Genomic DNA, 22,588 nt, shown 5'->3' on the forward strand with positions numbered 1-22,588 from the left:
GTAGTTAATAGTTACTTTTCAGCTGACAGCAGCAGGTAATGGTCTTGTTCCCACAATGCATAATCATCAGGATTTCCAAAACAAATTAACTTCATGCTCTTGTCTTCATAGGAGTTACACATCCCATACTAACCTGTTACCTCTGTTGCGTACACCATACGTATCGACAAACATGAGTCGGTGGCACTATCTGTGTTTGAGGAAGTTCAAATCAATCAGGTTTTTGTTAAGCGCAACTATTCACACGTAAGGGTCTCAAGGCGCTGGGGGGTGGGGTGGGGGTCAGCAGGTTCCAGTCCATCAAGGTGGGGGTCTGTCGAAGAGCCAGGTTTTGAGGTTTCTTGCAAAGATGGGGAGCGATGTTGTCTGTCTGAGGTGCAGCGGAAGGTCGTTCCAGGCTCTGGCTGCGCGGAAGGAGAAGGAGCGGCCTCCCGATCTGGTCTTTCTGGTGCGGGGGGCCACCGCGTAGGAGAGCTGGGCTGATCATAGGGTCCTTTGGGGTGCGTGGAATTTGAGTCGGCTGTTCAGGTATGCTGGTCCGGTGTCGTGGAGGGCCTTGTGAGCGTGGGTTAGCATCTTGAAGGTGACTCTAGCTTCAATGGGGAGCCAGTTTATGCAGTGATTACCTTATAATCCACCGCCTAGGTACCTGAGATACTTATACTCCTCTTTACACAAAGACAGAACTCATAATCATCCCTATGTCCAAAATAAGTCATTCTCCATTGTATGGAGGAAACATTGCTGCATCTGTGTCACTGAGTAGCCGGTCACCCACTGGCAATGACAACCACCTGGTGGAATGTGCCTGTGGTCTCTTTTGAACTTAAGGTTTGTGATGACCAATATAGAAGAACTCTAGTTTTGCTTGCTTCAGCAGAATAGAAATTGCCACTTTATGGCCGTCGAGCTCCTGATCAGCATATCAATAAGTCCACATGGACCATCTTGGCTCTAAGAGGCCTAATGGGCCTTAGGCAGTAGGTGGGAGACTCAATCATCAAGAAAGCTTTCAAAGAGTGAGATAAGGAAATCAGCCCAAGGAAAGCAGGGACCCTTGCAATGCACTGTGAGCTCTCAGCCACTTACTTCCATGTGCCATTGTGAAACATTCCACGAACGCTCCAGGATGAGCCAAAGATGTTGATTGCTTTCGAAAACGCGTCATTGTAGATAAAACCAGTGTAGATGGAGAATACGGACATCAGAAGGATCAAGTAGCGTCCACCAAAGAACGTGTTCCAGATCTGCAAGGGAAACAGTGTTAAGCATGGATGATGTATCAAGGAGGTGAAGTTCTCTGCTTTACCTAATCTACAACTACTATATCTTCGAATGCACACAGTAACTTAGAGTCAACTACAAATACTCACTAACTCAAGGGATTTAAATACAAAGTACTGAAGATCCAAAACTTAAATTAATTGCTGAAAAACACTTTTGAATGACATTCATGCATGTTAGCTTCAGCATTTACTATTCTACAGCAATTTAATACTAACTTCCACATCACTGACATTCTCTAGCACCGCTCTATCCTATGTCAGTTCATGAGACCTACTGAACCTTCCTGAACCATAATGAACGAAGACCGGCTTGGGCAACTAAATAGCCAACAGTAATGGAAGAACAACTACTGGATATCACTACCAGCTCATAACCCAAGATTAACCAATAGTGATGGAATAACAGCTCCTAAACTTGCCTAACCCATCGTGATCAAAGATTAACTTGTGCATCCACCTATCCAACAAGAATGGAAAAACAATCACTAACTTGTGCGCGTACCTATCCAAATGTTGTGGAAGAACAACTACCAGACCTGCCGAACCCCTTAATCATAGCCCAAGACTAACTTGTGTAACGACCTATCCAACAGAGGAAGATGAACTATTACTATTCAACCCTAGCTCGTTGTAACCCTAGATTAGCTTGAACACCTACCAATTCAACAGTGAAGGAAAAACAACTTCTAACTTCTACATCGACCTATCCAACAGTGATTGAAGAAAACCAGATGTACCTGTCTAAACCATCTGAACCGAGGATTAACTTGTGCTCCTACCTATCCAACAGAAAGAACAACTACTGGACCTGCATAACTCATTATAACCCAAGAGTAACTTGTTCTTCTACCTTTCCAACAGTGATGTAACAACAATGACTGGACCTGCGTAACTCATTATAACCCAAGAGTAACTTGTGCACTTTACTTTTCAACAGTGATGAAAGAAGCGCTACCGGACTTGCCCAACCCATCATGATCGAAGATTAATTTATGCACCTACTTATCTAACAGTGATGGAAGAACATCTAATCTAATGCAGTGATATATTAAAAACTACTGTGCCCGCCTCATCTAATATGATTCATGAACAACAAATGTTCTTTGCTAGTCCCTTGTAATGCAGCAACAACTACTGCATCTGACTAATCTATCAATTTATTGAGAAAAATTTGTCCTATGCGCAATTAATCAAAAACGAAGATCAATTACTAAATGTGGTCCCCTGGAACTTCTCTACTACATACCAACTAATTACAACTACTGTACCTGCTGAAGCCACCCTAACTTAATAACCAATTAATGAAACTGCCTGTGACAGAGTACAACAAGCACAGGATCATCATGTGCTTTCTCAACAGAAACACAAGACATGGTCCTGCACCAGCTTGTTGCCAAATTCTGCACCTGCCTATCCCACAGTAGGCCAAATACTGAACTTACCTAAACAAAAGCAATGTGGTATGTATCACTCTGCATGTGACCAACTTATTGATTCCCTAAACTCACTCTGGCCTGATCTATCGTAACTCAAGACCTGCTACTCTCCTGCTAATCCCACGCTTCGATCAACTGTTGCACCGACAAATCATTTACCTGTAAGATCAACAAATGTACTTCCGTAATGTATAGTAGCCCACTATCTATCGTGCTGATTTTAGCCATGATAATTTATGACTAAATTGCACCTATAGCTATACCACAATAATTTATGACAAAAATCTGCACTTCTCTAATTCACGATAATGAACAAGACTCTTCTGTACCCTCACAGCAGTGCATACAAAATCAGAGTATTTCAAACATCTGCATTAGAAAGGACTATATTTCTGTAAGTCTAGAACGCTATAAATGTAGGCATAGACCATGATGGATTACGCAGTAACCACCTATGCTCCCCTGACGGTATACTGAAATGGAAGGCCTGGACCTACGGAAACTCACCTCGTTGTTGCCCTTCTGCTTCAGCAGGCTCTCCTCATTCATGATCATCCATAGAGCGAATCCCAGCATGACGGCTCCATGACCGCAGTCACCAAACATCACCGCAAACAGGAAGGGGAAGGTGATAATGGTGTAGGGAGCTGAGTAGCAAAGAGGGGAAGGTCACACAGGGATGGGAAAGAGGTTAAACGGAGAGGGCAATTTGGAAAGAATTCTATTAAACCGTTAAGAGGTGTACATCATTATTCTAGTGCTTATGGAATTATTGCATCACTTTGTGCTATCAGTTGATTAAACACTTTAATTGGCATACCTGTAACTCACATATCGGGTCATATAAAATATACTCCAAGAACCTGGAGATGCTGGTGGCAAACAGGATGGAAGATATGTCTTGGAAGTGGGAGATGGAGCACACAAAAAGATACCACTTAGATACCTGCCGAGTCAAACTTTCCTAAACAAGAGTGGGTGCATGCAGCTCAGTGCAATGTCCCACCTCAGTAGTAGTCCCTCATGTACTGCTTTAGACCCTAGTCGCAAAGGTAGATTCAACTGTAAACCTACATTTACAGGCAAATTTACTTTTTCTACGCCAGCCAAGAATTTACAAAGCGATTTGTGTTAAGCATAAACCCATTTACGGATCAAGAGACCTCTGCAACAGTAAATCCCACTCAAGGGGTGGAAAGTGGGTTTTCCTAGGCATGCTTTGCTTTGGGTGTTTAGGAACATCCACAGAATTGTGTGTTTGTGGCATTCCCAAACACTGATCCATCCCCTTCCACCCTGAAAAGGGTTCAGAAATTTACTTTGGTACAGGGCTGGCATAGATCCCATTCCAGTGAGGAAATGGGAACGGATCACTACCCGGTGGTGTAGGGAAGGGCTCTCTTCCTGGAGAAAAAGATTTTCAGAGAATTATAGGGGTGTATTAAAAGTGCATTTGCACAGCGGGTCCCATTCCTCCTGTGCTGACTTCTTCACTATGGAGAACAGTGGGAACAGGTCCCCCTGGAAAGATCATATGAACGTCACAGGATTATGCTCGGAACCTTGAACCTGGCGCAGCCTTCCAGGTAGAATCATAGGAATGTTTGTGAATTCCAAAAAGTAGGAAAAGTGATTTAGGTGGCCAACTATACTTTTTTGTAAATTGGGCCCGAAGTGTCACATTTGCCTCAATATTTAGAAACTGCTCCATCTCAAAGTTCAAGGTAGTGCTTAAAAAACAATGTAAAATAAATATTTGTGAGATTCTGTGACTGATACAGGTAGCGACCACTGGGCAGTGCCTATGGCCAAAGCAGGAGAAAGCAAAACATCATGGACACATAGGGCAGTAAGAACAAAACTGGATATAAGAAGAGGAGATGTTATGGGGATGAAAAAGGCTAGCAGTGTAAAATGCAGGACTTTGTTCAAAAGAAGATGAAAGAGCAAGGAGTGGGGATAAATGATATTAATGGAGAAAAGATACATCAAATAGCATTAAAGGATACATATTTGTGGAAGCTTAAGTTGAAGGGACAGAGAGAATGTAGGTTAATAAAGGACAGATGCTGGAGCAGTGAAAGACATTTTAAAAAGCTTAGAAAGACTTTAGAAGCAGGGTCCATCACAGCAGTTATGAAAGGATGACAGGGAGGAAAGGGTCACAGAGAGGTGATATGGAGGGGCAATGAGGTGAGTGCGATTGGTCAAGAGGAGGTTAAAGAGAAGTGAGATAACAACTGAATTAATTCAGTGAGGTGGTATGGAGGAAAGGGAAAGGAAGTGTGATGTGTTGATAAGGACAGAAAAAGATTAGAGGTGAGGGACAAAACAATGAAGTGAGAAGGGATCGGGTGAGGGAGTGGGAATTGAAGATTGAGGAAAGACAGTGCAAGGTATTCCCAAAAGAGTGTGTGCATGTTAGAGGGATAGAGACAGACAGATAAGTCAGACGACAGGAAGAGAAGAGAGAATTTGCAGGTGATAACGAGAGAGTAATATTTACTTCTATATGTATCAGGTTAAAAATATCAATTGATTTGTGTCTGAAAATCCTTCCTAAGGCAATTTCTCTTTCTTCAAATATTTAAATGATTGCGTCGCCTACTCAGTTTTCAGCAGAATATTCAACATACCACAACTCACATGTTGTGGACCAAACATGAGGCATTAAAACAAGTCCTTACTTGGGTTCATCTCTCTGTAGGTGCCAACCCCATAGGCGTCAACAATGTTTTGGAATCCTGAGGTGAATTTGTTGGTGCGGTTGAAGGTGGGGGGAGCCATCTTGGTATGTACCTCCGTCATGATAGGGTTAATATGTGAACCAACGCGCTCCTGTGGAATAACAGCCATATTGGTGAGTGGTGGTGGGTTGAAGATAAATTACAACTAACTTAGAAAATACAAACAATAAATCAACTACAGTCATCTGTTTCGATGAAGACATAAACTCCAATTTAACTCCAAAGTACTCACCATCACTCCAGGCTCTTACTGTGACTCCAGGTTCTAGGCCTAAAACTGGTTACAATTCATACCTTGCATTCCTGTTAGAAAAGTTAATGTCTATATTGTATTTGTCTCTCTTCGCCTCGTGGACATATTGCTTAGCCACTGTTATGTAATCTGATATCATATTCCTGACATTTGACCTCTAAAAACTCACCCTGCTTAATGTGGCACTCCCCTTTGTTTCTTGCATTAATTGACCCTTAGAAGCCAGTGTGTTGATCAATGAACTCCATCCAGTAAATTCTGCATTTGTCTAGTAGCCCCTAAGTAGTATTTTTTTCAGACCCTGATAAACTAGACTTATGCATTTTTGATGCTAAAGGAGCAGCTGAGTACCCTGCTACTGGCAGGGAATTCCACAAAGTAGGAGCCAGTGCCTAGAATGCCCAGCCTCCCTTCCTTTGCGTCAAAAATGTGGAACCACCAGGAAATCCTGAGCAGTGGGGTTATAGTGGTTGAAAGGGCACAGACGTATTCTTAAGGAAAGATAGAGAAGCGCCTCAGAGTGTACGCCACATCCCCTAAAAACCTAAAATAAGAATTCATGGTTCCCAGAGAGAAACAATGCAAGGGAATGGTCCAGCCACAACCCCGTGCTGAAGTGGCCAAATGAACTGTCAGATTTGAATCTCAGGTAGCCTCTTGGTAGCCTCAGGGTTGCTCATGATAGCCAAGGGAAGAGAAACTCTTTTGCACAGGAGCTTGCAAAAGAAGTTTCCCCCTTTCCAGGAGCTGCAGGCTTTACAGAGGTCTGTGAAGTACAAATCTGTCCCTGATCAGCCCTTTGGAAACTGCAGTTGTAGGCCCCTCGGCCGCTCTCGAACTTCCATCTCTAACTCCCACTCCGATTCGCCATATTCTGTGTTGGATTATAAGCGAGAAGGGGAGACTGAGGGTGGCACTCGCTGTCCTTGTAAAACATGCATCGACACAGGCTTTGGGCATTGCCACAGGCTGTGGGCATCACAGGACTTCTTCCAAATGTCTCTCATTGGATCCGTAGATGGAAGCAATTCTCATTTCATCACATTGCATAGTGTAACATTGCACATCCTGACCTACTACAACACTCTACAGCAAAACATGCCTATCCATTCCACCCATACCATAGTATATCAGAACCCACAGCAATGCACTCTACACCACAACATAACATTACATTACATTCTACGGGAAAGACTACTTTTTCACATCACACCACAATTGATGTACTACAACTAAAAGTACCATCCCATCTAATAATATAGCACAGGACATTAAAAATAACAGATAATGAAATAAAATATTACACTATCCACCGCACACGATAATACAGAAGTAACATAGTACAACGCATCACAGCACACCATACCATCCATAACAGCACATAATATGACATCATCGTGCCACACAATATCATATCCCATCCCTCCTTAGCATGACGATATTTCTTCACCTCAGGGTCAGACTGGCCCTCAGAGCAATCAGGCAGCGCCTGATGGGCAGGCCTGACAGGTCAGTGTGTAGGTTGGCTTTTTTAGCTCTTTGAGGGTCTGCTTTATGGTCTGGTAGACTATTTTATTCTGTTGATTTCCGTGGTATTAACACAAACATTGCCTGTGGCAAGCACACATGCATGCAGTCTTTCATACCTTGAAAACCACTTACAGAGCGTTTCTTTACAAGTTCAAAAGTGCCCTGATTTGCAAATGTGGCCACCTTTTAGGTCTCGCCTAGTGATGCAATGCGAAAGCGCTGCCATCGCTTTGCGAGGCATGCAGTATACACTATAGCTGGGAGAAGCTCCGCCCACTTTTCATCTATAAGTTTCATTGGCTCCCATTATAAATTGAGCATTCTGATTGGTTTTTAGCTTCGTAGTCCCGCCTCCTGACGGCCATGTCGTCATTATTATTCTTCCGAGGCTATCAGCCCCTTTACTGAAGAAACCGTTTTGTTCCCCTGCCTCTAAACGTTCCCTCCCGCAGTCTGTAATTTTTTTCACCACAACCACCCCCCCACCCCCTCCCATTCGTTCCTTCTTTAATGCCCGCACTTCTGTTTCCAAAGCAACAGGGCTCGCATAAATGCGAGTCCCGTTGCATTTTCAGTGCTTGTTTATTTTCTGATTGGTGGCCCAAATTGCACTCTTTGTTTCACATGCGCGCGATGCCTTACATCGTACGCATGCGTGACAAATCAGTGCTGTTTTTTCCAATTGACTGTGGGAGGCAGAGACAGCGCAAGCAGCGGCCGGGACAATGCTGGGAGAAGATAATGAGCATTTTCCCGGCCGCTGCTTGTGCTGTCTCTGCCTCCCACAGTCAATTGGAAAAAACGGTACTGATTTGCCATTGGACAATGGCAGTGTGTAGTGTGATTTCAGCCCCATGCAGTTTAGCTTTTACATGTTGCTTATTGCGACGTCTCGGGCTCATGCTAAGTGATTTAAAATCACAACCCTACCACTACCGCCATGATTGCCTTCCACTTCTCACACAACGTGTATCATAAACCTCCATGCTGCGCTGGAGCGTCTTGTGACACTGCCGTATGCCAAAACTGCGGGGCGTCAACTCACAAATGTGAACAGATCCATAGGGGTGGCGGGAGGATGTTCCACCACGCAGTCTCAAGCGACAAGATCCGCTGTCTGAAGCAGACCGACACTGTCAATTCACATCACGGTTGCGGGACAAGGAGAGGCGTTTGCTATGAACAGATAGGTCGAGCGCGTGCATCACATGTTGCCTGTGTTCTGTTTTTTCTATGTAGGAAAAGGGAAGGATTTTGTGTGGCTTGCTTTTTTTTTTTTTTTTCATCGAGCCAAGCGAGTGAGCGTAATATTGTAATGCACATTTAAAATGTTTCAGCCCTGAAGGCCAGTTATCGAAACTGCCATATTTCACTTGAATTGCAGCATAGAGAACGGATAGAAATTCTTTGACTTATTTTTGTTTCTATTATGCCTCGTGTCCGTTGTTTTGGTGAATCTGTTTTTGACTTCTAATTCTGAAACATGTTACGTAAATATTCTTTTGCAGCTTTAACTCACTGTATATTGATTTGCTTAGCACATGTCTGCCATCTAGTGGTTTTATCCAGTATAGTTTAACATTTATAGCGAAAAACACCCTCGGTATATTGACGGAGAGTTACACTTGTCAGGAACTTCACCATTAGCTCTCGTTAGACTCATTTTCAAAGGATCACTGGCAACTATCAGTGTTCATCAAGGCTGCCTACCATTCCCCTGTCTCTCCATGTACTGAAACGAGCACTGCTCTTACAGTGATCAACTTTTTGTCCCGGCAGGTAAGTTCTGCAACACCTATCTTTGTCAATCCCTAATCCGTCTACAAGAACCTCGAACAGCTGTCCTTCCGACCCCTAGTGTTGTGTCCTGCTGGACACAGTCTAGTGTTCCTGCCAGCCACTCCCCCGAGGGCTGGCCCACACACACCCCCTCACGCATCCAACACGGGTGTCACCAGTCAGGTGACCCCGCTAATAAAAGGGCCGGAGTGCACGTGCTCGGGGCTAGTCACCAGTATAGTATTCCGGCGTCCGTGTGGTCCTTCCAACAACATGTGGGCCTAGGGCCCAGAACGTAACACTGGCGACGAGCGGGATTTCCCCGCGTGTGCAGCCTCCGTTTACACGGTGTGGATTTCCCCGCGTGTGCAGCCTCCGTTTACACGGTGTTTTGTAAGGGTAATGTGTACTGCCCGTGTCAAGGGCACCCCCTGCAGAAGCTGAGAAGATCGCCGGGAGACCCGCGGGGCATGTGCAGAGCTCCGGGGTGAAGAAGATAAGCAGGAGCCCACCCCGCATGTAAGCTGCCTCAAAACCTGCCGGGCGTGAGGTGTGCCCGTGAGTTAAAGGCAGTGCAGCGAGAGAAAACACCCCTGCCTCACCAGCGTCACTGCAGAGGGCAACGATACCGCACCTACACGCTGGCTCTCCATTGCCGGCAGGAAAGGACAATGCACCAGTCACGGCGGCGCAAGAGGTATGACTTTCTTCCCTCTGCCTACTGAGGTGCCTGTCATTTTTCGCTGCCTGGCGCCATCTGCCGCGGAGTGCAAGGAGGAAGCGGCGCCCTCCCCAAGATGAGTGGCGAAACCCAGAGTGAGTGTGGTCCAAGCAAGAGCGTTTCCCCAGTGAGGAGCACGATCAGCGCAGATGTTCGCTGCCCGTCGTGTCTGCCGATCCCATGCGGAGGAGAAGAGAGACACTAATTTCCCTGCCGCGTGTGGTCATGTTGCGGTAGAAGGAGATGGTGCCCAACCCGCAGGTGAGCGCGGCCACAAAAGGAAACCTGAGTCTCTGTGGAATGCTCGGTGGGGGACGAGAGCGGCATGCTGGCCGTGCATGCGGGAGGAAGTGGTGTCAAAGAAGCCTGTCACATCACGTCAGGGTGGTGAAACCCCCATATGTCTGGACACATGCAGTCAATGTAAGGCCTGGTGTGCCCAGCCTCAAAAACAAAAATAAACTTACCGGCACGGCTGAGCAGCGACCACCGATCGACAGCATTCCCTTCTGCCTGCCCCAACGATGCCCCTGTGGGCAGAATGAAGTGCAGCAACAACGAAGTCATCGAGGTTCCATGGAAAGGGAAAACGGCCGCCGGCCGCAATAACATGCCCTGCAGCGCCACCTAGTGACCATTCTGCGTTACCGCACCCGCTAAGGAGGGAAAAGATAGAACACAGTACTTGACCAGGACGCACTGCTGGGTCACACAGATGCTGCAAAGGGAGACGCAGCCCATGGTCATTTTGCGAGGTGAAAGGAAAAAAAAAAGTGAAATAAAGTGCTGCAGAGGAGAACCTGCACAGGGGAAGACAAAGTGGAATGAGAGGATGCCAGCCCCACCAATACGGCTTCCATACATAATACCACCTCACTTGAGGCAGAGGCTATGAGGAACAGCGAGCATAGGGGCTGAGAGCCTCACAAGCCCCTGGTGACCGACTAGTGCCACTGCTGCACTGGAACAGTGGTTTTACAACAATAGCACATCTTGTTTGCAAAGCAGACTGCACTAGAGGCTGAAGCAGCAACAGCAAAGTACTAGTCAAAGGGGAAACACACCCTCAATGGGCCTTCCTAACGGTTGTAGAGGGGAAGAGACTGAGTCGTTACAGAGAGAGCCTAGATGCAAGGGATAGAGACAATGCATCCCTTAATGAATGGCACAGCACCAAGCAAGTGTGCAGCAACACAGGAACAGCTGCTACAGTTCTATGAGAAGAAAAGACAGCCAAGGAAGCTATCCCAGCAGTGAAGAGGAAACTGACCGGACTAGGAAACAATAAAGCTAATGAAGACACAGCGCGCAGAAGAGTCCCCCAGGCTGGTGGAGAAAGAAGAAGAGATCCCCCGGGCTGGTGGAGAGAGAAGAAGAGACCCCCAGGCTGGTGGAGAGAGAAGAAGAGACCCCCAGGCCGGTGGAGAGAAGAGACCCCCAGGCCGGTGGAGAGAAGAAGAGACCCCCAGGCCGGTGGAGAGAGTGAGAGACCCCCCAGGCCAGTGGAGTGACTGAGAGACCCCCAGGCTGGTGGAGAGAGAAGAAGAGACCCCACAGACCAGTGGAGAGAGAAGAGACCCCCAGGCTAGTGGAGAGAAGAAGAGACCCCCAGGCCGGTGGAGAGAGTGAGAGACCCCCCAGGCCAGTGGAGTGAGTGAGAGACCCCCCAGGCTGGTGGAGAGAGAAGACGAGACCCCACGGACCGGTGGAGAGAGAAAAAGCGACCCACAGGCTGGTGGAGAGAAGAAGAGAATCCCCAGGCCGGTGGAGAGAGAGAGACCCCCGACCAGGAGAGAGAGAGACACCCTGATGCCACTACCAATGCATCCCGTCGCAGTAAAGAGAACCTGGCTGATATTTCTCAGAAAAGTACGAGACAAGCGTATACACTAGTTGTGGCAAGTGACCACCACAGAAAGAAAAAGCAAGTAGACAGCACCACTGCTGCCAGAGCAGAGGCAAGGAAAAGAGGAGACGGAAGGGCGATTACCCGCCATCTGCAAAGCACCAAGGAAATTCCCAGAAGGGAGAGGGGCCCTGTGTGGTCCGAAAGCAGGAGGAAGAGAGTTATTAATCACCCAACCTGCATCAAAATCACCCAGCAGGGAGCTAGTGATTATTCAGGGAGTGCCCCCGCTATTGCCTTAAAAAGACTGTGGTGGGCAACGGTCCATTTGTAGGCAGGAGGAGAATCCAGCACTCCGAGTGGCGCGTCACCACTACTGACGCAAGAAAAGGGAGATAATTACCTCCCACAGCAACCCTAAATCACAGCCGGACTATACGGATCCCTCAAAGCACGCCTACTTCCACTACCATCCCTGAAATTGGCGGGCGCACCTGAGAAGACGCCCTATCCTACCTGACCGGACCGGTGAGAGATTGGTGGCGGGAGCAAATGTATAGCCCAGAGAACACAACGGAGTGAGCAGGAGGCCCCTGTGAGATTTCGTGGCCCTATCGCCACCTTTCAGAGCAGGTGTAAAAGCGACTTGCATTGCGCGGCTAATGCAACACGATGCCACTGCAACACTATGCCATTGCAGCAGGATGCCACTGCAACATGATGCCATTGCAGCACGATGTCACTGCAACACGATGCCATTGCAGCATGATGCCACTGCAACACAATGCCATTGCAGCACGATGCCACTGCAACACGATGTCATTGCAGCAAGATGCCACTGCAGCAAAATGCCACTGCAGCAAGAAGCGACCTGCATTACAAGTCTGTCGACACATTTTAGAGAGGTTAAGGAGTGGCGAGATATAGGACAGTGAAAGTCCTATTCCAGGAAAACGGACGACAACAAGTGAGCAGTGGGAATCAACGAAAGGGGACTAGAACAAGTACTCGCACGATCACCTGAGTGCACCTTCTAAGATACGACAGCCACTGGGGTGGGGTGACATCATTCTTCATAGTGACCGTCATCCACCTGTCGCCGGCTGCTTAAAGGAAAGGGCATCCCTGTTCTACTTACACAAATGCCAAATCAGAAGAACTGCACCAAGTGTCCGACGAGTATCATGACTGCCAAGATTCGCCAGTCATCCCTACTCACTGCTAGTTATCACCAGATGTGGTGCGAGTCGTCTCATGGCATCCACTCCATATCTGTCATGTGCATCACTACCATCCTTGGAGCTTCAAGTACAACAACTGGAGTCCCACACCACTTGCCAGAACAATCGACGATCCGAAAATGCAGTGACCATCTGTTTAACCGGCGCATGTTCTGATCCTGGTAGCGAGGGCATGTTTCTGACCAAGGCACATCCACCCCTGAAGTTTGCACGAGTGACGGGGCAGTGGCTCCAGAGTCAGAGCCCATATGCAGTCCCAGGGCAACTCATCCAAGGAGCCTCCCAGAGCGTGAGAGATGGACTTTACTGTGCCCCACCAATGGATTCCAGGAAGTAGCCAGGCCATCTAACCGAGAATTTCAACAGGTCACAGAATGCCGAGTCTGTCGTCAAAGGGTCAAGCGACGCAATCGTCCGGTGTGGCAGTGGACTCATCTATACGCTCCTGATGCACCCATGTTGAACAATAAACACTAATCGCCTCACAGCAAGAGTATGCTGGACTGATGAACATCTCGTAGGTGGACCATTCCTCAACTGAAGCGAAGCCGAAAGGTCCGGATATCATCAGCACTGTGTTCGTCCCCAGATATACCTGGTTAAAGTATGGACATGTGCCAAGATGTCTTGATGCTCACAGCTGCACCTGTCCACCGCTGTCCTGCAAACTACATCTCTGAACTGTGAGGCTTCCATTCTCTTTTAGTTTGTTTTTCTCATTTTCTTTCCATAGGTTGGACGCTTTTGTTTGTTGTCTTTTTCGTTTTATTAAAATTTGGGAGGAATGTTGTGTCCTGCTGGACACAGTCTAGTGTTCCTGCCAGCCACTCCCCCGAGGGCTGGCCCACACACACCCCCTCACCCATCCAACACGGGTGTCACCAGTCAGGTGACCCCGCTAATAAAAGGGCCGGAGTGCACGTGCTCGGGGCTAGTCACCAGTATAGTATTCCGGCGTCCGTGTGGTCCTTCCAACAACATGTGGGCCTAGGGCCCAGAACGTAACACCCTAGTAGAACAAATCCAATCAGTTCGCACTGTCGGAATTCAGAGCTGAGCCTACTATGTGCTCAGGAAGTTAGTTCTGACTGGTTCATGGGTAATGGCACTTGCTCTACAAATTCTGGTTTGCTATGCCCAGGGCATTTTGTGGAGTGCTGCGCCGGCAATTCCACGCAGAGAGAGAGGGAAAAGCTAAGGACTATGACTTTCAGACAAGAGACTGCCCCTCACGCCGCACCTTATAACCCATGGACCTGCCATGTGTGTCAATGCTGCCAATGATTAGTTGTTGCCTATTACATGTAATGGTATTGTTTCACTCTCGAAGCTTATAAAGTTTTTTTTTTTTTAAAGGTATAAAAGTTTGTTAGACTGTGACATGGCTTGCTGTTTGTAAGTCACACATGCTTAGAAGGGTAGTACAAACACTACAGGAACATGGATAGGTGTAACGTCGTCGATTGGAATGTCCGTGACCTGGGAACATACGTAAAGAGACACAGGGTGCTGTCAGTCCTGGGTGAGGCTCTACTACTCATGTTACAAACCTGTGCGCACGGATGGAATGCATTTAAGGGTAGCACGCCGCAAAAATCAGAAATATTGAACTTTCACAAAACATTAGTAAGCATGGAATACGGTGTGCATTCTACCACCTTTCTCGAATTAAGTCATTCCTGGGCAGACATGACCTACACATAACCTGCCTCCAACAGACACACCTGGTTAACTTTGCAACATTATTGTCTATAAAATGAAATACAATCTGAATTGTTCGACTTCAATACACGATGGGTGATGTTTGCACGCTTGACATGGTGACGGTAATGCGACGTGCGACACGAGGGCCGAGTGAGTGATGAATGCTGAACTCTGAATTTTCTCCTGAGCAATTGACCGCTGCTTGCCCCTCCCCCCCCCCCCCACCCCACGCCCGGTGGTCCATGGCTTGGCCCTTTGACATCCTGGCTCCCGTGGCACCAAGGCCTTCTGGCATCGAGGCGCTTTGATCTGTGATCTGGGGGAGGGGAGTTGGTGAGCTGTCACATGCTGCTGAGCAGGGCGCAGGGGGCACCGACTACCAAAGGGGCGTGGACAATGTAATTAAGGGCATGGCTTAAAACACATAAGCTAAAAATATGTGCTTAGCATAGTGTGCCACCTGACTTGTATTTTGCTGTTTCTGTCTTTGCATCCAGACATATGATACAACAAGTAACATCATACCTACAACAAGTCAGGACTATTGGCTTTGTCAATGGTTGTTAGCTGCATAAGATAATCAAGTAGCAACTATGGCTAGTATATACTATTGAAAAAGCTTCCACTTAAAGCCCCGGTGACACCACAACAATGTTGCTGCTTCTGAGTTTCGAAAAGTGAAGTGGCAATTTGAAGTATGCGCTATTCAATAGGGCGCCGTCACTCGCATCAGCGCTCAGAGTTTTGTGTTTTAAAAAGCAGACACATGGGAGATGTAAGAAGCAAGGATTTCCCTTCCCCCACAACACTCACCTGGCATGACATCATACCGTAACTCCTCCACTTATGAGAAGTGAGCAGTAGGTTAATGTGCTGCATAGCTAAATGCATACAAGGTTCCAAAGGCGAGACCGTTTGCATTGCAAATGCTTGTTTAGATATGTAATTCGTAAAAGGGGCCACTTTTACTTTGGTGCCCGGGCCTATTTTGTGTCCCAGTCCAACTCTGCTGCACCTCACATCAAAACAAAGTTTGGATAAATAAGGGTAAAAGGGAAATTGGCCAGGATATAGCCACTGCTGCTAACAGGGGGGCTCCTCCATTATGGCGGAGGAGCGTCGCCCCACTAGTTAAAATGCCCTCCGTGAAAAATAAAATGATTCTAAACATTTTTACCATTTTGTTTTTAATTGGCTCTGCAAACCCCTGTCCTGAGCTGAATGTCAGGACAGAGGGGCAATGGAGGGGACTGCTGCTGACTGGAAGCAACAGAGAGGAGTGATGGGCTGGGCACTTCAAAGTGCCATGTCTCTTTGGCCGCCATCTTGCAACGGCCAGTCAGACATGCATACTTTAAACCTCTCAGCCCAGCTGTCTTTAACAGCTGGGCTGAGACTGAGCAAAGCCCTCCAGTGCTCTTTGGAGCGCTGAGAGAGCCTGCTCCATCCAACCCTGGCGCTACCCTCATGCAGCATGAGAGCAAAGCCAGGGCTGGTTATGAGGCTTGGCTGGGGTTCGCTGGAGGAGAGAAGAACACAGAACGAGGACGGAGATAACGAGTTTAATTTCCTTTTTTTTTTTTTTACTGTTTTTTATGTATGTATGTATCCCTAATCGGCAACACTTATCATTTTAAAGTTAAACATTTTAACTTCAAAACGATGATGTAATGCCTGTCGGCATGAAGTTAGTCTAGTTTACTGTTGTGGCTGCCCCACCACACTCTATCGCAGCCAGCCGCCTCTGCTGCCAGATCTGATGATATTTTTAAGAAGGGGAGAACAGTCGTGAATTTCACTTTACTCCGACCTTTCCCAGGGAGCAGTGTTGCATTAATGATCTTTCACACAGGGCTGTTGTTTGCTGCTAACAATCTATGAGTAGTTCTCGCAGGGAGTATGTCTCTGGACGGTCGACACTGTCTTACATTTAGGTGGAGATTTTCTGCGTTGATGATCCTCACTCTGAGACACCAGAGGCAGGAGGTGGGATGTGGAAGGCCCACTAGATCTGGTTTGGAGGATAAAATACAAGTCACCTGAGCACTGAAAATAACTGCACGAGAAGCGACCTTCAGGGAAAGCAGCCCTACGAACTCTTGTGAAATAGAAGAGGAAGCTGCTCAATGCTTTGCTCCACTCTGTGCCTCGAGAAGCATTTCCCTGTAATGCCCCTGGGCAATTGTGATTGTGATTGCATTTATGTAGCGCTTACTACCCCTTATGAGACGCCGAAGCACTTTTCGGCGAGTAGCACGCTACTCCAGAACCCCAAAAGGATGAATGGTGAATTCGTGGAGGAAGATATGAAATGCATTTGAGCGGCGGACACGCGAGTCAGTTATTTGGGTTGAAAAGGATAGTGGAGGTGCACTTCTGACCTCTGCAGGCCCCTCAAGACCGAAGGCATGGCGGACTCATGCTTCAATAGTACTGACCACAGAAGCGTGGCCCAAATGAAAGGTAAGCTGTACCGCTGTGCACCAGTGTGTCTCTAATACGCAAGCAACTGTGGTTTTTTGTTTTTACGGAGTTTTATATAGCGAGAACTTGACCGAAGCTATTGGGTATCAGAGCGCTTTACACGAGCACCAGCTGCGTTACATGAGGACACATTCATTGTTGTTAGGCTCGGGGAGATTAAGTGATTTGCCCAGGATCACAGGATGTTGGCGTCCTTGCTGAGACTCACACCCGGTTCCCCAGATTTGAGGTCGACCGTTCACATAGTTGGGCCTAGACAACTGCCAGCTCTTTGGAGCATGTACAAGAGCAGCTGAGGGGTAAGGCGAGGGATCGGACACCCTACTCCCTGCAGCCCTGGGAGCAGAGCAGGCCAGGGCACATCTCCTAACAGCAAATGTTCCATTCCTCAAACCCTGGGGTTCCCAGACTCCCAGCAGCTTTCACTCTTTAGTGAAGTGGACGACCCCCTCTCCCCAGTTCTCCCTGCTAGCCGCCTTCCCTGCAGATGTGGGATCTCTAGGGAAATGGATCGATTGCTTAGAAACAGAGCAGGAAAGCCTGAAGTGAAATGTATCGAGTAGTGGATGAGCAAGGCGCACCTGTCCCTCCACTCCTCTTAAGCAGAGTTCTGACAACAGGGAGTCAACTGTGACCCCCCCGCCCCCCGGAGACAGGGGAAATAATCAGAATGTTCACGGGTTGCTTGTCCCAGAGCGGTCTCTTGTGCCACTCCTTGCTCAGTGCGAACAGCTGTCAGAACCACCTCTTCCTTGCCACAGTCCGTGCAACTTTTGGTCACAGACCTGAGACAGCAGAACTATCCCTCGCTCACCTAACTCTTCTCTTGCTCAGTGCAGACAGCAGCACTGTCCCTCGTTGTCAAAGACAACAGAGCCACCAGCCGACCGACACAGACAGCAGAGCAATCCTTCTCCGGTTACCGACAGCAGAGCTATCCCTCGCCATGTCGCTCTGTTCTTGGGCAGGCGTGTACCTGTCTGCCTCATTATCTGCAGGCTCACAGCCCTGTTGTGTCTGTCAATGTGTCTGTCGACATGATCCATCTGTCCCCGACCTCCCAGAAGCGACCTTTACACAGTAGGAAACAGGGCACTAGTCCTAAACAAGCATTGGCATAGCCAATAGGTCTCGCCTTTGGGACCTTTATAAGTGTTTAGCCATGCAACAGTTGCATAACTAAATACTTATAAGGTCCCAAAAGCGAGACCTATTGGCTATGCAAAGCGGCCGCGAAAGTGAAATTGATCGCGATCACGATCAAACATCAAAGCGGCCGCGAAAGAGAAAGTAATTGTGGTAAAGCGCGGCGCGCGCGCCCGCGCACATGCACTGTGGCTCTAGGCTGGCCTGATAGCACTTTTTGGAGCCCTCTCAATAAGTCTCGACAGGCCAGCGCATGCGCTGGGTCAGGCGAGACCTAAAAAGAAGTGGGGGACTAACCAGGTTTGGCAGTATGCAAGTGAAATCATGACACGTGCCATCACAGTCCATGATGTCACAACACATGACATTGCATGTGACATCACAGGAGGTGACCTCACTGGAAGTGACATCACAAGAAGTGACATCAGATATTAAGACCTTAAACATATGATTATCAGGTATATCATGAGTACACTTAAGCACATTATGAGATTTACCAAATGAGATTTGGTGTTGGGGTTCTGCCAAAAAAGAGGCACAATCCCGACGCAAAATTTGGGCCTCAACTAATACATTTATGTTTTTTAAGCCCTGCCACAAAGAAATTGGCGACAAGGACAAACATGGCAGTAGATCTGTTATGCTTGATTGGGTGCAAAGTCTATATTTTTGGCTGGGTAAATGCATCTGCTGTAAAGGTGCCCAGTAAATCTTAGGGAATAGTAATAAAGGTGAGATAACTCTGAAGTTTAACGCATTTGTTCGAGAGATCTGTGTCTTGTGAAGTCCCAGATTTGAATCAAAGTAGTATAAGGTTAATGTGTCTCCTGCAAAGCACATCACATAACATGCAGATGACAGATTTTTATTTTATGTACATAGTAAAGTGGGTTACTGCTTTTCAACACAGAGATCCTTTTGTTCATGAATTGTAATCCTTGTAATATAGCACAGTGGGCTATGAAGGACATGTGACCCCTACACCTTGTAACCCTGACTCAGGCAACTCATCTTGTACATTGATTTACACATGTACATGAGTTATTGTCAATGTTTAATGTGTATGTTACGCAAAGAGCTCTGACACCCTGCATTGGGTTGTGTAGAGCTATACAAGAAAAAAAAAATAGTGCTACTGAAATCGTCATTTGTGTAATTCCTAGGACAGACCAACACACCTGACATTCTTACAGTGCATGCATCTCTTATATACAGGGACTGGACAAGGGCAAATGCTGCCTCTGAAGTACCAGTGAAGAAATAACAAGCTGTGTGCCTTTGTTTCTTCTCCCTGGCATTTACATGTAAGTGTGAGGTTCCAGGCCAGACCCACCCACGCACTACACATAGCCGAACAGCGTCGTGGGGTACAGGCACCTTCATTCAGCTAGACCGACCGTGTTTAAGGCACCCCAACAGGCGCAGGCCCCGCTCATCGCGCGCAGATGTCGAGACATGGCACCGAATACACCACACACGGATGTTACCTTCCTCACCCTGAATGTTAGGGGGCTTCACACGCCGCGCAAGCGATATGCAGTATACTCATATGCGAAACGTCACAATGCCCCGATTGTTTTCCTACAGGAGACGCATCTCATTGCGAAAGAGGTGGGGAAACTACAGGCAAAGTGGCGGGGTGTCCTATGCGCCACGACTTACTCTGCGTTTGCCCGGGGGGCGCTGATCTGGGTGCGACCGGGAACCCCGTTCCAGGAACTCCGGAGGGTAGTGGATAGAGATGGCAGATATGCCCTAATGGAGGGCCTCTTAGACGGGCAGGTGGTACTTCTTGGTAGCATTTACGCCCCCAATGTAGAACAAGACAAATTTTGGGATCACCTCACCGGGATCCTCGCCCCATTTGCCTCAATCCCCTGGATCCTGGGAGGGGACTATAATTGCGCGCTTGATTTACACCTGGACCGATCGCACCCTCCCACGGCGCATTCGCTGGCACACAGGCAGGCGGCTCGATTTCGGGCGTGGACTGCACATTGGTCATTGACCGACGCGTGGCGAATGTGCCACCCCCAGGCCAGACTGTATTCCTTCCATTCCATCCCACATAATTTACGCGTACGCCTTGACCGATTCTTGTGCTCCGCAGCCATACTGCCTAAAATTGCCCACACAGACTATATGGGCAGGGTCATTTCTGACCACGATGCCCACGTCCTCCGGCTCAATTGGCGGCTGTTGGACAGGCCACATAAAGGGCTTGCTCCCTCCCCGCATGACAGGGCCCGAGCCCCGGCCCTCCAGGTGCTACCCACAGAAGCAACCCGCACCCCGTCTCATACGGGACTCCTGCCCCCGGACATCTCTGTATCATGGGGCCGAACCACTACCGGCCCCCTCGCCCGGCCCGGCCACCACCTTGGACACTGCACCACGAGGCCGCGTGGCCTCAGCTCGACCCTAACCCTGGGCCTGGCCAGGCCCCGACATCCCGGCACCACCATCCACCCAGGAGGTGAACGGACCACTTGGCAGGTCAATGGGAGAAAGAAGTGTCGATGGCTCTCCCCCGCCAGGTGCCGATCGCCCCCCAGCTCCCCCGGGCGCTGGCTCCACCCCCCTGCTGGGTGTCTGGACTCCCTCATCCAGGACCTCTCGACCTCCAAGTGCGAGGGTCCGGACATCAATGGGCGCCAGACATATAACTGGGTCAGCTCCAGAGCAGGAAGGCAGTTGTATCCTGGAGTCGAGAGACACCGTGAAGAACTCATCCTTGACGGACTACTGGCGCTGCCGTAGCCCTGCCTTGCGAACCATCGTCCTGCCTGCTGGCGCTGCCGCAACCTGCTGCATCCTTCATCCTCGTCGGGTCCTGCTGGCGCTGCCACGGACCGTTGTAACTACCACCTTCACCGGGACCTGCTGGCGCCGCCGCGGACCGTCGCTACCTACGATCATCTCGGGACCTGCTGGCGCTGCCGCGGCCCGTCCATCTAGAACGCCGAGCTCGAGGATTGTGAGCTATCCATCATATCATCGCATCTACCAGATTGGTAACAAGACTGTCCCGCTACCCCCTTTCCCAACCAAGAGACTGGAATCGAGGGGACCCCTGAGTCCCGACCTCCTTGTACCATTCAATCGTACCTAAAGATTGCTTGTAAAGAACATTAAACCTTATCTTCGTGTGGTGTACATCTGTGGGGGGGAAGTTACTCGTCTGCACGATCGCTGGAGACGGCTCTCCCCGGCTCTCCCCGGAGACCTCTCTCCTTGTCCTCGGCCGAGCCTCCCAGTCCGTCTAACATTGGTGGCCAGCGGCGCGATCCGAATCAACGCGTAATCGTACAGAGAGTAGCTCACCCCACGACGAAACCACAATGACAACCAAAGAGAGCGGATCCACCGAGAAATTCCAGATGGAGAAATTGGAAGAGTACAGCCATCGTGAGTTGAAACAATTCTGCATTGAACTAGGCATTGCTACCACCGGTCTGAGTACCAAAGACGATTTCAAGCACGCCATTGAGTCGTGGGCAGAAACCGGGGCCGCCAGACCCCCGGACCAAAACATTGCAGCATCAGAGAGGAACACCACGGCTCCCGAGGAGCGAAGAACGGGTCTCTCGCAGGAAGAGATCCAAGAGAGAGAAAAAAGCAGACTACATGAGTTAGAAATGGCACGGCTCAAAATGGACGGTGAACTAAAATTAGCCGAACAAAAACTGAACCTAGAACATCTGCGGCTCCGAGAAGAACGGGAAGAAAAACAGAGGCAGAGAGAGCTCGAAGAAAAGAGATTAGCGTACGAACACGAGCGCAAACTGGCAGAAATAGACCTACAGAAGCAGAACAAAGAACTGGGGTGCCCGAGCAACCGCGCACCCCAGGAGCGACAGAAAAGAAAGTCCACATCCCCAAGGATGTCGTTCGAGAGTATGTCCGAGATGACGACATACAACAGTGGTTCAAGGCCTACGAGATCGCCATGACCTCCCACCGGATCGATCGAAGTGACTGGGGAGCCGGCCTATGGGGGAGGTTCGTCAATGAAGGCCGCGATGCCCTGTTACAGCTCCCAGACCATCTGATGACATCCTATGACCACATGAAGGCTGCCCTCCTCACCCGATATGGGCTCACACCCGAAATGTACCGCCAGAGGTTCCGAGACTGCACCCGGATCCCGGGTACAACTTGGGTGGAATATGTAAACTATTTCAGCCGAGCCTTCGAGGGTTGGATCAAGGGAAGCCACGTAACGACCTACGAGCAACTTTTTAATCTCATGGTGTGGGAACACCTCTCTAACAACTGCTTCGTCGAGCTCCGGCAGCACCTCCTCGACAGTAAATTGACTGACCCACGGCAGCTCGCCGCCGAAGCTGACCGGTGGGAAAGCACCCGAGTAGGCCGGAGGGGGCCGCCCGAACAGAACCGGAACAACCAAGGTC

At 48.7% G+C, this 22,588-nt stretch overlaps 1 protein-coding gene across 1 annotated transcript in view; it reads right to left on the bottom strand.

Moving 5' to 3' along the window:
- Window positions 1–22,588, bottom strand: part of ATP6V0A4 (ATPase H+ transporting V0 subunit a4) — a 248,287-nt gene that overhangs the window by 105,985 nt on the left and 119,714 nt on the right. Inside the window, exons 11-13 of the mRNA XM_085652035.1 lie at window positions 5,410–5,560; window positions 3,230–3,369; window positions 1,090–1,247 (exon numbers count right to left, since the gene is read on the bottom strand). Coding sequence (XP_085508161.1) covers window positions 1,090–1,247; window positions 3,230–3,369; window positions 5,410–5,560 — 449 coding nt within the window. The remainder of the gene's footprint in view (window positions 1–1,089; window positions 1,248–3,229; window positions 3,370–5,409; window positions 5,561–22,588) is intronic.

The sequence above is a fragment of the Triturus cristatus genome, chromosome 4_1 (genome assembly GCF_964204655.1).
Source record: "Triturus cristatus chromosome 4_1, aTriCri1.1, whole genome shotgun sequence".
Taxonomy (NCBI): Eukaryota; Metazoa; Chordata; class Amphibia; order Caudata; family Salamandridae; genus Triturus; species Triturus cristatus.